The following is a 17,550-nucleotide window of genomic DNA, read 5'->3' as shown; positions in this document are numbered from 1 at the left end:
AGCGCACTTTTAATTACGCGCGATGGCGCCGCGCACCCACCATGGGGCGCCGCTCCGCAGGGCGGGAACCGCTCCCGGCGCGGGGCGGGGCTGCGCGTGCGCCGTGCGAGCGGCAGCATGGCGGCGGCCGAGACGTGGGGCGCGGCGCGGTACTTCACGCGCTGGTACAAGGCAGGTGCGGCGCGGCCGGGCGGGCGGGATGGAGCTTGCCGGGGCGTCACCCTCACCCGTGTTTGTGGCCTCTCGCAGACGTGAAGGGGCGGCCGTGCGAGGACTTCTGCGTGCTGCAGCACTCCAACAGGCGAGTTGCCGGGCGGGGCGCGGGGTATTGCTCCCCCGGGCCCGGCGCCCTCTGGCGGCGTTGCGCGGCCGGGGCGGCCACGGGGCCGACTGTTCGCGTTGCGCCCGCGCTGCCCCGCCGCTCTGCGAGGGGGTGGGGGTGACGCCGGGCCCGATGCCCGCACCTGAAGCTCGACTGTAGGTATTTATCTACTTACAATGCTACGGGTACGGGCAGAGACAGCGCTGGAGCTGCTCCGAGCGCTCAGGGTACGGCTTTGCACCGCTACGGTACGGTAACTGTCGTTCCTGTTGCAGAATCTGCGTCATAACGTTGGCAGAAGCCCACCCTCTTCTTCAGCACGGAAGAACAATTACAAGCATTAATTACCAAATCAGTCCTAATTGTAGCAGGCTTCAGAATAAAGTCTCTGGGAAGTCCAAAAGGGTACGTGTGCGGGGCTTTCTGATTTGCTTAGTTCTTGTCTGTCTCTCTCTCACTGCCTGGGACTCTCCCTCCTTCCCAGATTGACCCCTGGCAGTGACCCATCCTTTTTATTTTCAGCCCTCTGCAGGTAATTGTATTCAGACTTGAGAGAGAGACCCCCAGCCCGGAGGGTACAGGCTCTGAAGCACTGAGGGGTGCCAGTGTTGCTCCAACTGCTGCTAACAGTCTCTGCTAAGTCAATTTTGTAGAGTATACAGAGACACTTCAATATTCCTTAATAGATACAAACTTGTTTTCATAAAATGCCAAGGATTTGGAGATTGTTTTGGTGGCTTTTTTTAATCGCAGACCTCTGGTCTGTGACAGATGACAGAATGAGGGGAAATGGCCTCAAGTTGCACCAGGGTAATTTTAGGTTGGATATCAGGAAAAACTTTACAAGAAAGGGTTTTTAAGCACTGAATGAAATAGGCTCCCCAGGGAGGTGGTTGAGTCCCCATCCCTGGATGTGTTTAAAAACTGGATGTGGTGCTCAGGGACATGATTTAGCAGGGGGCTGTTAGAGTTAGGGAAGCATGGTTGGACTTGATTGATGATCTTTAAGGTCTTTTCCAACCTGAGCAACTCTATGATTCTCATCTACTCCTGTAAGGAAGTATAAATATGGAGCCCCTAATGACCTGTAGCTATTCTCCTTACTTTGTTCTGTAATTCACCAACTTGTGTTATTGCTGATGTTTATGAAACTTTAAGAAGAGCTGGATAATTAGAAACACACATGTATTTTTTTCCACATGCAGGGAGCTCAGTTTTTAACAGAACTTGCCCCGCTCTGCAGGATATCCTCATCAGATGGAGAAGAATATACCATTTATAGGTAAGGATTTTTACGCTCCCACCCCCATCCTGACATACTGTGCACTTTTACTGAGTCTGAATACTTTTGCAGTTGTATACGAGGGCGACTGATAGAAGTGAATGAAAACATTCTTAGCAATCCAGCGCTTCTGCAAGAAAAGGTGAGAAGCTTTTTAATTCTTAGCCTTTATTTTACTACTTCAGTGCTAACATCATTCCTCCATTTTAGCCATCAACTGAGGGATACATTGCAGTGGTTCTACCCAAATTTGAAGAGAGCAAGAGCATAACTCAAGGACTTCTGACACCAGAAGAATACAAGGAAGTTTTACTGAAACGTCAGAATTCTTCTTCAGGAAGTTAATTATACAGGCTAAATAAACTGCTTTTACATTGTAACTTTCATGGCATTGAAAGGTGTGTCTACTTATAAAAGTGGAACTTGACATATTTGTTTTATTCTTGTATGAAACAGGCAAAATAGTTTGTAGTTTGTATATTAAAATTGTTTTCTCTTACAGCCGTAGTACGACAAATTTTTTATGTAAGCACAATTTTGGAGAGTAGTTATGTTCCAGGGATCTCTTTGCTCCTGGCTCAATGCAAACATAACACATAGAGAAAAAGCACAATTGAGCTGTTAGGTAATTTAGCCCTATGTTGTATTAGTTTGGCTTGCCAAAGGTGAATTGAAAATAAAATGCAATAGGAGCCTGCCTAAAACAAACAGTTAACCTTGAAAACAAGCATTTCACATCAGGTTACGATTCCTAGCATCCTGAAGTCAAATAATGCCCTTTTTATAGAGGTTTCTCATAATCAGTATCTATTTACTTCAGTTTTAAATGCTGTAATGTAAAGTCTACATGTAAAGCTTCAGTGGTTCTACAGGCAATTCAAATTCTGCTCGGTAAAGTTTAATCATAAAGGAAGCAACAACTGCCATCTACAGATAGAGACAGTGAAAGAAAAAGGGTTTTAGTCAAGAGTCTTAATCACTTAGGAGTACACTTTGGAAATATGAATAATGTCAGCAAAACTAAGATTCAGTGTCAAGCTCTCCCCAGAGTGTTTTTTCCTTAGGACTGAACTTCATTGTAGTATAACTAAATATTTCAGTGCTTTAGGCCACAACCTTTCAGACTACATTCCTGAATGGGCTTCATAAATCCATAAACTGAATTGGGCCAGAGAGGAGTTTACAAACATCAGCAGTAGTGTTACACAGAGCACAGGGTTCTTTACGTGAAAGGTCTGTTAGCAGCATCTTTGGGTTGAAACATCCATTAAGACATTCGTAAGCATTAATTACAAAACCAGTATCAATAGTGAGCGTAGGAAATTCATTCACATTATGAAAATACATAATGATTACACTAGTTGGTGCTGTCATTGCTAAGTAACGGGACATCTATTAGATGTGACAAAGGTCAATAGGTTTAATTCAAATTAACCTGGTTTGACTTTCCACAAATGAAAGCAAAATTGAAACTTCAGCAAGAGTTATTTTCCCTAATGGAGCTTCTGCAGTTTCTAAGTGCTGTAATTACTTGCTCTCTAAAAATGTCATTTTAGTTACGTGATTTTCCAAAGATTTGATACCAAACATCTCCACTCTCCTTTCTGGAGCGTGTACGTTTGTACTGGTTCTTGTTCTGCCTTCTTTCCACGGGGGAGCAGGCTTGAGATAGCCATTCCCTGCTTTATTCTGTATACAAAGACAACATATTATAAAAAGCAAGCAAACATACACAAAAACAAACAAAAAATCCCAAGTTTAAAATACTGCAGACAGACCAAGGACTCACCTTTCTCATTAATTTGCTGCAAACTGGAAGAAGTTGACATAACAGAGTCATCACATTCCTTGTTTTCTGAATGCATGCATCAACCTATACAAGACAGTTACAGTTGAGTAAGACCACTGATCACTTCCATTAGGCAACATGAGATGAAAAATCTATTTTGAGCTTGAAATGAATACGAAGGATAAACACAAATCCAATCTTTTCTAGTCTAAAGGTTTTGTCAGCCTGCTCAACTTCCTGTAGCCTGATGCAGCAGCATCCCTTCTGTTAAACCAAGGCAGGAGCTGTGAAGGAGAAGAGAATGATGCACATCCCAGGAGAGGGAGCTAAAAATAATATTAAAAGAGTAATATACATGTCTTGGAAATAAAACTCTCACTATTTAAGTGTGCTTATCACAGCTCTTCATCTGTTTTTTTTTGTTTGTTTGTTTGTTTTTTGGTTTTGTTTTTTAAATTCTTTTCAGCATGATTTTAGAAAGCAGTGCATCACAGAAGCCTTACTTTGATATGAGTTACATTAAAACTATGCAATTATCGGAACTTAAGCCAAAAGCACAGCACAGATCATTAGGTTTAGGCTGTCCAGAAGCATTAATTTGATAGCCTTTAGCACTATGTACCTATAGAGTCTGGAGCTCCCGTTTAGTCTAGCTAGAGCATGTGGAAGAAACCAAGCAACAGCCCTCAGGTGCTCAGTTTGGGTTTGATTCCTTTGGATGGCGTAGCTGGTATCAGAACTGAGCTGTTTCTCCTACAAAGTGGAAACATCTCTTACAGAGCTAGTGGGAAACCAACACCCAGGTGTACAGGACTGCTCTTCTTAAGAAGTTCTGCTTCTGTTTGCTGCTATCATTTGTAGACCATTGTAATCATGGTAACAGTGCAGAAACTTTTAAGACAACTATGTAAAAGTTGATGTATAACAACTATTAGGATGGACTCTGCCTTTGGAGAAGCAGCATACATTTTAATAACAGAGAGTATTTAGGGATTGGAATTTATGTTTATCTAAAGCATCAATTACAAGATCATAACTAATTATGACAACGGTAGTACAAATTACCTTCATTAGTACACTTTGAGCACTGAAGTCTTTTCTTAGGAGTTACACTTGACTACAGCTCATATTTCTTCAAATAAAGTTCTGTGTGTTACAGTAAAATAAATTCATCTCTTACTGAGCTGAGAATTCTCAGTTTCACCATTACAGATAGTGGGTAAGTTAAGGAAAACTTAGACATAAGTTCCTTGACAAAAGTCACCAGCAGTAAAAAGTAATACACAGTAATGGCACCCTACAGACATCTAAGAGCATCAGTGTCTTGGGAAACATTTCTAACTCAACCAAAATGTTAATTTTGGTAATTTTAGAAACAGAAAGGAAAAGATCTTTCCTAAATCCTGTTACATACTGATTCTGCAGCTCACATGGTAACCTACTGGCAGGGAAAAACATTAATATTACAGAATCACAGAATGGCCAGGGTTGGAAGGGACCTCAAGGATCATGAATCTCCAACCCCCTGCCAGAGGCAGGGCCACCAACCTCCCCATGCTAGACCAGGCTGCCCATGACCCCATCCAATCTGGCCTTGAACACCTCCAGGGATGGGGCATCCACAACCTCTCTGGGCAGCCTGTTCCAGCACCTCACCTCTCTCATAGTGAAGAACTTCCCCCCTGACAACCAACCTAAATCTTCTCTCCATCAACTTAAAACCATTTCCCCTTGACCTGATATTAATGATATGCCTGTGGCCAGTGGGCTAATTATATAAAATGTGGATATCCATGCTCCCTAAAGAAAATAGTCATGAAGGCCTGAAGAATAATGCTACCCAAACTATCCACCTGCATACTTCCATGTATACTGGGTGCCAGCTTGTTGTATTTTGCCTCTCTTCAAACTCTCAGCATGAATAATGGGGTCAGGATAAACTTCCTTGAAGCCCTTCTGCTAATGGGAAAAAGAGTCCAGAAAACAATTGCACCAAGGCTGAAGATCCTTTCTGACACAAAGTTCTGCAGTGAATGGCTGGGGTTACAGCTACCAGTAGAGATGGGAAAAAACATTCTCATTAGGAGGAACAGTTCTTACTGTTCTTCCTCTATACTTAGCCCATAAGCTTCTTGAAAGATGTGAAGAGCAAAACAGTACTTCAACTTGAGGTAAATTCCTTCTCATAAAGAACAGTAACCACGAAGTATCGCATAGCAGAAAAGATTAAATGCTTCCACAACATTATGCAATTCTGTACCTCTTAAGTTCTACCTCCTTCTGCCAATCCTGGAAGTTCATCTGTTTTGTATTTTATCAGGGCCATAAACTAGTAAGTCTCTGTATTTCAAAACCAGTTAGGTTTTATTTTCAGACATAGGTAATTTTTACTTTACCTTTGTAAATGTAGCACTTTTACCCTGAACAGAAGTTTTTGCTGTTATCTGGAGCTGCTTGCATATGGGGATCAGTTTTTCAGCCTCCAACAGTAGCAAAGGTTTGTCATCATCATGTACCTGAAATGCATTTTAGGAAAACAAAACCACTCATTGTTACAGACTCACTATTAGGTTAATGGAGGAAGCAACCAGCTTTTAAGCAGTATCACTGAAGCTGTGAGCTGAATGCCTATCCTAGTTGCCATACATCACCTGATCAGAAAAGACTTGAAGAGCTGAAGCAAGCTTAATTCCTTCTGTTGCAAAAATCTGAAAGAGAAAAAAAAAAACAAACAAACAAACATGTAAAAAAGTAAAAAACAAAACAAAACAAAATAGAGCACCACAAAAAAATGAAGCTTTTTCCACTTTGTTTCAATAAATAGTTTATGAAAAAATAAAAGAGTAACAGGAAATATTTATGACAGTTGCACACATTTGTAGTTTAAAAATTTGCAGTGACTTTTGAAGTAAAAACACTACAAATTGTTATTTCCCCATGGCAAAGTTGAAAGGTTTTCCCTTTACCTATGAAATACCTCCAGCACCTAATTTGGTTTTGCACTGGAGCAACTCACAAAAGTTTGGTGGGTAGATGACTCTCAGCCATATGTGTTGTGACCAGTCTCCTGTTAGACGTTCACACATCTTGGTAATGTCATTCTACATTCCCTTATTTGGTCCCTTGTTTTTAGAACCATAGAATCATTAAGGTTGGAAAAGATAAGATTAAGTCCAACCCCTAACCCACTCCCCCCACATCCCTCAGTGCCACATCCTCATTGTTCTTGAACACCTCCAGAAACAGTGACCCCACCACCTCCCTGGGCAGCCAGGCCACTGCCTCACCCTTTTTTCTGAGAGATTCTTCTTAATATCCAGACTGAACACCCAATGGCACAACTCAAGGCCATCCCCTGTCATCGTAACACTGTTACCTGGGAGAAGATGCCGACCCCTACATTGCCACAACCTCCATTCAAGGTCATTGTAGACGGTAATAAAGTCTCCCCGAGCCTCTTCCAAACTGAACAGTCCCAGTTCCCTCAGCTGCTCCTAGTAAGACTTGTACTTCACCAGCTTCAAGCCCTATCTGTATATTCCAATTCTTTTTTATTTTTATTTTTAAAAATCTTTTTCCTCCCGTAGGAGAATACCATTGCTCAGACTAGGATGGAGTACTTGTTAACACCATCAGGAACTGAATTAAGTGACATAGTGAGGAAAACTATCTCATTAAAGACAACTGTATTTCCCACTTGTAACAGGAATCTCAGTTTAAGCAGCTGTCTTAATTAAGCACCTACAAGAACATTGCAACGTGAGCTTTCAGGAAGTACAGAGTTGCGCTGCTTAAAACCTACAGTTGACAATTTCTGATACACTGTATTGATGTATAAAGAATCAAAGTGTTACATTTGCATTTTGTTCTTCATTCATAATCCCTAGCTCCTACTTCGTTAAAAATGTATTACCTCTGCTTGATGAAATAAATCTTGAGTAGTTTTCAGAAGTCCTTCTCCTCTGTGGGAAGCAATGAAAACAGATTATGTGCCACGTAGAGACTGAAGAATAATTTGCCTGCACAATTTATACTCCCTCAAACACACAAGGGGAGTGGAAAGGGGGTGACTATACAGACACATCTGTAGCACCAGCAGACAGAACACTATCCCTAAATCCTTGTGGGATATTTTGTACTGTATCTATCCTCTTGATAGAGGCTGTCTACATCTTTTATAAGCCTCGTGTAACTGTTAAACAAGTATGTGGCATTATAAATGTAAAAAAGCACTTCTGAGTGTTTAAAAGGCAACAGTCAAAGCTTTCTTAATATAAACCTGCATGTTGTAGTAGCCATACATTCTCAGCAGCTAGTGTTCCAGCACTTTCCTTCCATTCTCTTTGAAAAGAAGTGTACACTGATACACTCTTTGATGTTTAGGTTCTGAAAGGTAATCTGATTTCATTTATTGATTAGAAAAGAGGCTGCACGCTCCCCCTCCCCTGTGCCAGAAACTAAGCCTCTGTTTTCTTCTTCCTTGAAGCATTTCTGCAACACATAAAAGGATCTGAAAATCACAAGAATAAGAGAGGGCATGCTAAAATCTTAGCAGCTACAGAATATGACTAACTATCAAAAGCAGAAAACCTACCGGCAAAGACAGTGAAGTACTGAATATTCAATTTTCACAGTTAGTTAATAACAGTGACTAAGTTGCATTTGAACAGGGACATGATGCTTAAGAACGAACACAGAGGATATAGAGCGAACAGCAGACCACAGGCAGTTAAGTCATAAAGGTAGGTAAAAACCAAAGTGCTTTTGCACAGAACCAAATTACTCAGTTACTGCTTAAAATGTTATAACTGAGCACTCCGTGCCAGAAAGCATAACCTTCGGTCTTCTACTTCCTAAATTCTTTGCAGAGACTGACACTGTATAGGCAAATTTCAGAACAACACCTTTCAGTACAGCAAAGATCAGCAATCCTCAGTACTACAGTAATGTACCTATTTGCTAATTCCCTTACTTTTGAGAATATTTATCAACAACGTTATTAAATATATTTCCTGCCTGAAATCTACAATTAGTTGTTCTGCCACAAAACAGATGTTTGGCATTTAAACAAAACCCCCACTAATTTATTGTATTATTGAACAGCTTAGAAATGTCAAGTCATCACAGAACTGCAGAATCACCAAGGTTGGAAAAGCCCTCCAAGATCATCCAGTCCAACTGTCCGTTGCATTAAAGTTAAAGCATAAGGTTGTAAATTAAAGCTCCTTTCTGTGTCCTAATACTCGTGCTCTGAAAATAAAATGGTCTTACTTCTTATAAACAGTTTTATTTCTCTTCTCCCCACTGAAGCACACCACACACACTGTCATTACCTGGTGAATAAATACATGGAGTAGGCCATACTTGACATGCCTTGTCCATGTTGCACAATCTCATTCTCTTGGTCCTCCCATTTCTCTGTCTCAGAATCCACATCAGATGTGAGCAGATGCAGTTCTAATCCAAGTTTTGCAATTTTTGCCTGTTCCTGTAAACGTTAAGAATATTTTATACATATGAAAACGTTCTCCAGACAGGAGAAAAAAAATAAATTGGAAGAACTTTTACTAAAATGATAGCATCTTACCTCAGTATCTAGTTTGACTGGCTTTAACGTTTTCAGATTTGCATTATGCTTCTGTTTCAAACAAAAAATAATAATTTTTAATAAAAAGAATTGATAATTATTTTTGCTAACAAATGAAAAGAGATGGCTGTATACTTAAGACTTTGCAGGAGAGTTCCAACAGTTCACACAAACTTCTTTACAGAAGTTGAGAACCTGTTCTGATTTGCACGTCCTTTTGAAATGGCAAGTGCAGCCAGGGCCTGTACCTCCAGACAGTCAGGTTTCAAGAAGACCTCTTCCACAATTCTCAGGCTCGAGCCTCTCGTCTATTTCCTCATGCAGTACCATCTTTTCCCCTTACCCTCAAAACCCCAAGTACTAGTTACTGTTGAACAGTCATGATCAAGTACAGCTGTACTGATTTTCCCAACAAATATCACACTGCTGTATCAGTGACTTGGGACTAGGTGAACCTTCCAAGCTGAGCTGGGGTACGTGTAAATGTTGGCATGACAACGTAACTGATCCTTCCGTGTCAGTCTGCTGAAATAGCTGGAAATGAACACTGAGTCTTTGAATTATTTTTTTTCTTTCATTCTCTTACTTAAGTCTTCAGCTATCCAAAATACGTCTGACTGCAAGCCAAACACTGGCTCAGATTAAATGATAATTAGTAGTACTGACGTGAGCAGAATATCCAATACGGCAGAGCTTGCAAACTGCATAACAGATAGACACAGCAATATATCTGATCTGTTGCAAATTAATTTGCATGTTCAGAGAAAGCAGCAGTTCCAGGCTTTTGCTTCACGTGCTGATGCTGTCACTGTGCAAAGACAACAGAAACTAATATGGGAGCACATATAGTCCACATAGTCCACACTCAGAAAGCACAGAGCAGTACAGGGAAACGAAGAGTATAAAATTGGTGTCATAGCTTGGAGAGGTTTGTGTGAACCACTAGAGGAGGTTGGAGGACAAGGATGCAGCGTTGGAATCCTTGTCTGAGGATCTAAAGAGAGCTGCTATTAATTAGTGGGAATACTCAGACAAATTAAGCCAAGGAATCCCTGCCACAGGAAAGTGGGAAACACTACCCATTGTGAGTAGCATAAGAAACACAGCTCCAGGTGTGGTCTCCATCTCTGACTTGAGGAATCTAAGCAAAAATGAAATACTGCTTTTACGTTTCTACCGCAGTTTGCTGCTCAGACTTCAGCTGCTATGCCATTTCTTTTCCCTATCCCCACATTTTTAATAGCTCTGGATCTTCCCAGTGTCTACCCAGATGTAATTCTGCCAATGTATTAGAACAAATGGGACAAGCTGTTCTCATATCAAAGGATTTTGAAGAAAAAAGTGCATAGATTGATGCTCCTAATTGTGATTTGATTATATTTTTACAGATGCATTTCAAGAAATGTCAGTTTCAAGGCAGACTCTCGAAGAAAAATACAAAGCCAAGCTACATTTCTATCTACATACAAACTTTGGACTGCAAGATAAGGCAAAAATTTAAGTTGCTGAGTGAAGGGCATTCAACAAAATCAGCACATAACTTCCTCTATCTACAAGTAACTAAAGAAGCCTCAGAACGTTTGTCATATTTGTAGTTTTCTCCACTCTGGTGTTCACTTGCTGTATTTGAATAGAAAAATTGGTTTAAAAAAAAACAAACAAACAAATTATCTGAACATTTACCACTCGGCTTGCAAACTGTGATTTGAAAGCTAATACTACAGAGAAAAATACATAAGTGCATTAAGTGCTACTACTGCTCTGCCCTCAGCTAGGACAGTCTGGGATGTCATTTGAAACCAGCATGCAGCACAGCCGCAATTAAAAATGTAAAAAAGTATATTAATTGGATCTACAGGAGCAGCACAGCTTCTGTGCAGGGACAGTTTGGGCATCAGCCATAGAGGGCAGACCGACTCCCCCAGCTCCATGCATCTTGGAGAAGATCCATGCAACCTTTTAGAGACAGAACTGTTTAAATCTTGGGGAAAACATTTTTCTGAAAGCATCTTTAAATGGCATATGAACTGATATGTGGGAAAGTCACTTAAAGCATCTCTAAGTTTTGGCTGAAGTTCAGAAGCTATGTAGCTCAGCCAAACAAGCCCACAGGGATGAAAACCCCAACAAAAGCCACTGAACCAGTCTATTTTTCAATCTCAGTATTTAGTTCTGTAACTGTGAAATTCATTCATGCTCACTCAGTCTAAGACTATACTCTATTTAAAACTTGCAGACTGGATTTATGATGGGTCACTCTCTTTTCAAGGGTCGGAAGTAACATATTGTATTTGAAGCCACAGAATTGCACAGCAGCAGGAGATGGAGACAGGCGTTCACTTCACAACCTAATTCCTCTACACCAGAGGTTGAAGGAGAGAAAGCAAAGAGTGAAACAAGCTGGAAGGTACAGTAAAATCTGAGATCACTCTTCCCCTTCTTCCTCCCAGCAAAAAGATTCAATATGTAACAAGTGAATCAATGACTGATTACAGGGTTTAAGTTTTAACATAGAGATGCTCTCGGGAGCAATGTAATATCAATTACTGTCAGCTAAGGATATAAATTATCTCACAACTAAACCTCTGCACTATAAGCATTCAGGATCAAATATGGAAACAAGAATCCATTATTTGAAGAGTTAAAAATATGCTCATACATATCTATGTGTTCAAAATAGGTCAGTTCAGACAATAATACAAAAAATTCAAAGTGCCAAGACTTATCTTACAGAGCATTGCAGCGTATTCTCACTGTTTTAATAGTGACAATGCATTTATTATTACACATCATTAAAGTTAAGCATGTGGTGAAAATGTCATTTTAATAAACAAGGATCAAAGCTCACCTATAAAGTAAGTGATTGAAGTCTGTGTGATTAAATATCCAGCTTTCTATGATTTTTATTTAGCCACCAAGTCAAGGTGCATGTTACCAAGGTATTGCTTTGTGCTCACTAAATGCAATATGGAAAAGTCAACTAGTTAGCAGCATATGATGTAAATAGAACAGTCTCAAAAGCAACTTACCCCTGGTCTAGGCAGTGAAAGGTAGACACGCTTCTCTCCTAGAAGAACACACATATTTACACCAAAATTCATATGCAAAATGTAATCAGTAGGACTGCATGACTTACTTCAGCCTTCCTCAAATTTCAGTACTGTACATAAAAGTGAATGACTTACCTGTAACTCTTTGGATATTGCAGAGAATTGCCATTCTATCTTATGCTTCCAGAGAGAGAAACGTCAAGAACCTCTTACTGTTTAGATTTTAGCTCTCAGTAACTGGCACTTAAATATCTGAACAGCTTCACTCTTTCAGATTTCTAGTCCCCACCATGCAATCCTGACTAAAGAAGCTCTCTCCAGTGACTGCACAGCTATCACTACCTGTGCCAAATACTGTGGTAGTTCCATGTAAGGCTTTCCTTGGCCTCAGATGGCATAAAAATTGCAGTAGGCAAAGCCACTAAGGAGAGATATCTAAGGTCTATCTAAAGTAACAGCAATAAAACCCTCACATTATAATATACAACGAGTATCCCACCTGCACTGTATTTTATAAAGTAAAGAATCTATTGCATTGTACACACTTGCTGAATTATTTCCTATATCCCCCAGGTTCTCAGTCATTCTAAGTTCAAGCAAAGGAAACAGAGGAAAATACCCTCTTGGCATTAACTGAAAACTGATGAGAGTTTATTGGCAGGAGACAGTGCCACAGCTAACAGCCTACAATTAAAGCTCCAGTTATCAGATGTTTTAAATAACTATAGTTACATTTATTCAAATGTAAAGAGGAAAGCCTGCTAAACAAAAATTAAATAAAATTGTTACAGCTAGTGAAAAATAGAAGTTGCTTGAAGAAACAAAGGGCTAAGATAACGATATCACTAACGTGTTTGCATGGAGATAACGCAGATGGGCAAGGAATGGACAAGTAACAACCCCCCTATCATTACTATTTCCTCCTCTTGCATCAGCTCCTATAGAAATTCCATTCTGAGTCTTCTGAAGACAGTTCTGTTATGTATTCATGATTTTTCAAAGTATGTTCTTTACCTTCTGACACCTGAGCTCCGTGTCTAGACAACTGGCTTATTTCAAACAAAACTCAGTGAATTAACAAGTATCCCTCAACCCACTTGACAAAGTTGGATTCTTCCCTTCTGAGATCAACTCTTCCTTCTTCACTCAGTTTTTAAGAAGTGAAAAAAGAGTTATCAGGGCACAAACTGCCTAACTGTTTTTCTTAGAATGTAGTTACTCAGTTTAATTTCCCTCCACACACAAACATGTCAGATTCCTCAATAAAGACTGACAAAAATGATTTATCGCATTCTCTGTATCAACACATCAACTAAAGGGGATATAACAATGTATGTAAGAAGTACCAAGAAAAAAAATAATCTTAAGTTTGAACTGCTAGAGCATAAAATAAAATCTCTCCAGTAAAAACCTACTGTGTCCTATTGAAAAGAAAGTTCCAAAACCCAGAAAGCTTTGACATGAGATGAATACTGAGAAGAGAGACACACAAGAGAGGTGAACACACAGAATTACGGCAACCAAATCAAAGGAAGAAGAAAACGAATGAGAAACAATGCCTTCCTTCTTCTACCAACTCCCCTCATTTGGTTTTGGGAGATTGAACTGTTGACTATATACAGCAAGAAGATGATCTGACTATTTCTTGCAATGTTACTTTTTCTTTCTTTTTTTTTTTAAAAAAAAACAGATTTCCCACCCCCCCCCAAAAAAAATAAAATAAAATAAAAAAAAAGACTCAAGTATTGTTCTTTACAGAGCAGACCAACACAAGCCAGAGATAATCCTCCTTCAACAGAAAATAAATCTACATTGGTATAAAAACCAAATTCAATATTTGGTTTCCATAACAGAACACACAATTTTCATGTATTTAATTTCCATATTTTAGAAGTTAGATGTAGACTAAAATTTTGAAAGATTCTGTCACGTTATGTTCTTTCTGTCATTCATTCCTGCTTGCATTTATTTTCTGTAATGTGTTTTCTCTGGAATGTGTAAGAAAATCATTTTTTACTATTCCTATATACTCCTTACATATATACTCCTTTACGTATATATATATACATACATATATATATATATATATATATACACACACTCCTTACATTCCACTTTCTTATAGTTCTAGTCACATTTTTCTACCCACAATTTCTAAACTTCAACTTCTGAATGTTGCTTTTGACCTCATTTCTCATCTGTAAGGATGGCTATGCCTTTCTAGAATTCTAATGTCTAAACCTTTGAAGTTAGGAACTGCATCCCTTATTCATCAACTATGGCCCTTTCAAATCGTAATGCTCATTTAACTCCTTTTAAATCGAGTGGACAAATCTTCCTTTCTGCCCCCCTTTTGTTATCTCCAGAAATCACTCTCACATTTGTGATCAAATTACAAGGAAGGATACAATCAGAGGAGTATTCACACTGTTTTTCAACATATTGAAACCACACCTAAAGGGGGAGGAAGACAGGCCAATACTGGATCAATAAAAGATACTTTCGTTAGACGATTCACCTCAAAGTGCAAGAGCCTTGAATTTAAATGCCTTGTCTAAAACAGTTATCTTGGGCTTTCTGTGTAGTCAATGGGAGAAGGCAGCCACCCTCCACCAGCAGAACCAAATCTCTTTTACATGAACTATCTCTACAGGTGCCCAACACTCCCCTTAGTTCATACCAGATACATGCTATTTCAAAGACACGCAGGTTTCAGGAAGGGCCTCCTCACCACTGTATTAAATGGTGGTTTTGGATTAAGCAAAAGAAATTCGTATCTACCTCACTCTATAGCTCTGCATAGCGCACAGGGATACTAGGCAAGGAACTGATTAGCAGAAGACAAGTTGATACAGTGAGAATCTACAGCAATCATAGAAATGCTTGTTTTATTAGATGTGTCCAGCACATTTAGTTACCATTCAAATTTTGCCTCTTAAACTGTATTCTGTACTCTCTAACAAAGCCAAACATTTTGGTGGTACAAAAATACAAGATTTTAAGCAAAGGAGAATAAAATATATATATATACACACACGCACACACAACCTTCTGACTGTAATTCTATCTTTCATTACACACCATCACAGTTCTACTATAAATAAAGCACTTTACACTGTCGTCTAAAATAAAGATACTTTTTACCAACATCAAGACAAGTAGTATGAATTACAAGAAAATAAAATCTTATAAAACACTGTGAAACTCCACTTCATTGGAGAGGAGAATGACATTCACAAAACCTTTACAATCTCTTACCAAATAGATATTTTAGTCTATTTTATTAATTGGGTTATCTGACAAGAGTTACCTCTTGTCAAAGAGTTAATGTCAAGAGAAAATAGTGCTCAATAGGGAAGAAAACTTTGTAGCAGACTAGTGGATATAGCAGATTGAAGTCACTTCTAAGGAGATAACTGACAGTTAATACGCAACAATCCAGATTCATCGGGAGAGAAATCCCTTTAGCAGGCTGAGCCATGAGACAAGAAATAGGGAGACAAAGTCTCTTCAGCATCTTTCTGGCAACACAAAATGCAATGTAGCTAAAGCAATATAAAGTATACAGTGCATGCTTAATACTTTACCTAGGGGAATGTAAGGACACTACATGCTGAAGGAACGACTGAAGAAACAAGAGACACTGAGACAGACCCATCTGCCTATACCCAACAGGAAAAGCCTCAGTCTTCACAGTACTCAGGCCTAGGCACACACTAACAGGCTCAGCAACAACTCCTCATTCTCTTCTGTCTCCTTCAAGCAACAGTATTAGAGAAGCCTTATGAAATAATGTTCTAAAGAGGCTGGAGGATATCAGTTTGCGGAAAACGTCTGTTATCTGCTGTCAATATTCACAAGAGAACGGAAAGTTACAAACTGCAAGGAGATGCTGGGAATACACTGTGCCACTTCAACAACTGTTTGTTTTGAAAGCCAAGTGCATGTTTCACTGTGGCTGCAAGGTTCTTGGTAATTACAACAATACTCATATGGATATAAACATACATATAGAAAGGTTATCAGTCATTATTGCATAAATGTGAAAAAATAAATAACAATAATCAGCCCTGCAAATTCCAAATGGATGACAATATATTAATATTAGAGTAATACCATATTTTTATCACATTATATAAAATGTAATATATATTTAGAGAAAATTAATCCTTGGCTCCCAAAACAAAAAAGACACTAGAAGTTAAAAGGTGTATCAATAGCATCTCTGATCTAGTAGATTATTACATATTTTATATAACATTCCAGAGCAAGGTGGAAGAAAAAGATAACAATCACATACTTATTGAATTCCCAGTAACATGTGCTACCCATACTTATTGTAAACCCAGTCTGAATTTCATCACCTTTTTCTTTTACAAGCCTTCAGGCTCAGACACACACTCATCTAGCAGCAACGATGTGAGCTATTACTGCCCCGCAGTTGCTTGTTTGCTGACCTCACAACAAATTGCCAAAGAAGTACTTGTGTGATCAAAACAGAAAGTTAAGCAGCCAAAATAAACTCTAAAAATGATAAAGTTTTATGTTAATAACAAGTTGAAGTATTATATCATTGATAAAGTGTCATCTAACCTGAATAAGGATTTACTTTTTCCCCTGTATCTTAGGCACAGAAGCCTGAAGTCCCTGTATTCAACTAAATTTGAACTTCTTCACCTGAGTGATTTTCTTAAAAATACAAGACATTCAGAATTGTTATATTTTACATTCTATCTGTACACAAGTGTACTTTAAAGACTGAAACAAACACACAGCCACAAGATGCATGTCAGGCTACATTTAGGACATCATCTGGGAAAAAAATATTTTTGATAAAAATAATTAAAAAAAAATAGCTTCCATTTATCAAGAGAACCTACAAGTAAACACACATCTGTTTTGCAGAATTCCATTGTTCCCTTCTACATGTTGTACAAATACCAATAAACTTACCAACCAGAGAAAATATCCCAAGATTGTGCAGAGTCACCAGAGATTCCATCCAGGAGAAAGGACAGCAGTTTAAAAATCAAATAACTACATTCACTACATTGTGAAGTAAATACAACACAATCTGACAGAATACACAAATGTATATTATTGGCCAGAAAAACGGAATAAAATAAATTAACCATGCCACACAATTAATGTGCATCTTGACTGTCATTAACTAACATGCCATAGTCAAACCAAAAGGTGGGATGAAAGTCTGCATCTCTACCTCGTGGGCACCACTGGCAAAGAGTTGTGTCAAATATTTTCAGTACTTGGAAAAGTTCAATTTTACAGGAACTGACAGTGCAGAAAGTTAAACATATTTGATTTCACACAAACCAGGCCTTCACATTTCTGGCTATCTTTTCTTCAAAAAAAATCCAATAAGTGCTTCAATTTGGCATCTGCACACAACCAATGTATTTGAGTATTACCACTTAGAATTCACATTGCTGTAAGGGATACGGGACCACTTACTATGCTGCTCTCCTAAGAAAGCAGTATTTCTTAAATTATAGCTAAAAT

The 17,550-nt window shown here is 38.9% G+C and overlaps 2 protein-coding genes across 2 annotated transcripts in view; one reads left to right on the top strand and one right to left on the bottom strand.

Moving 5' to 3' along the window:
• The first annotated feature begins 117 nt into the window (after nt 1-117).
• ABITRAM (actin binding transcription modulator) lies at nt 118-2,031 on the top strand. Its single transcript, XM_042869284.1, has 6 exons — nt 118-175; nt 250-301; nt 598-727; nt 1,528-1,604; nt 1,677-1,746; nt 1,815-2,031. The coding sequence occupies exons 1-6, from the start codon at nt 118-120 to the stop codon at nt 1,947-1,949; spliced, it is 522 nt and encodes a 173-aa protein (XP_042725218.1). The 3' UTR covers nt 1,950-2,031.
• The window catches only part of CTNNAL1 (catenin alpha like 1), a 58,906-nt gene continuing 43,111 nt past the window's right edge, over nt 1,756-17,550 (bottom strand). Inside the window, exons 12-19 of the mRNA XM_042869282.1 lie at nt 12,010-12,047; nt 8,981-9,031; nt 8,727-8,881; nt 7,307-7,355; nt 6,045-6,101; nt 5,790-5,909; nt 3,394-3,477; nt 1,756-3,293 (exon numbers count right to left, since the gene is read on the bottom strand). Of these exons, the coding sequence (XP_042725216.1) occupies nt 3,132-3,293; nt 3,394-3,477; nt 5,790-5,909; nt 6,045-6,101; nt 7,307-7,355; nt 8,727-8,881; nt 8,981-9,031; nt 12,010-12,047 (716 nt within the window). The 3' untranslated portion in view covers nt 1,756-3,131. The remainder of the gene's footprint in view (nt 3,294-3,393; nt 3,478-5,789; nt 5,910-6,044; nt 6,102-7,306; nt 7,356-8,726; nt 8,882-8,980; nt 9,032-12,009; nt 12,048-17,550) is intronic.

The sequence above is a fragment of the Lagopus leucura genome, unplaced genomic scaffold, assembly GCF_019238085.1.
Source record: "Lagopus leucura isolate 7727_CA_CO unplaced genomic scaffold, USGS_WTPT01 Super-Scaffold_100002, whole genome shotgun sequence".
NCBI classification, from domain to species: domain Eukaryota; kingdom Metazoa; phylum Chordata; class Aves; order Galliformes; family Phasianidae; genus Lagopus; species Lagopus leucura.
Note: the sequence above shows the minus strand (reverse complement) of the source record. Positions and strands in the feature narration are given on the sequence as shown.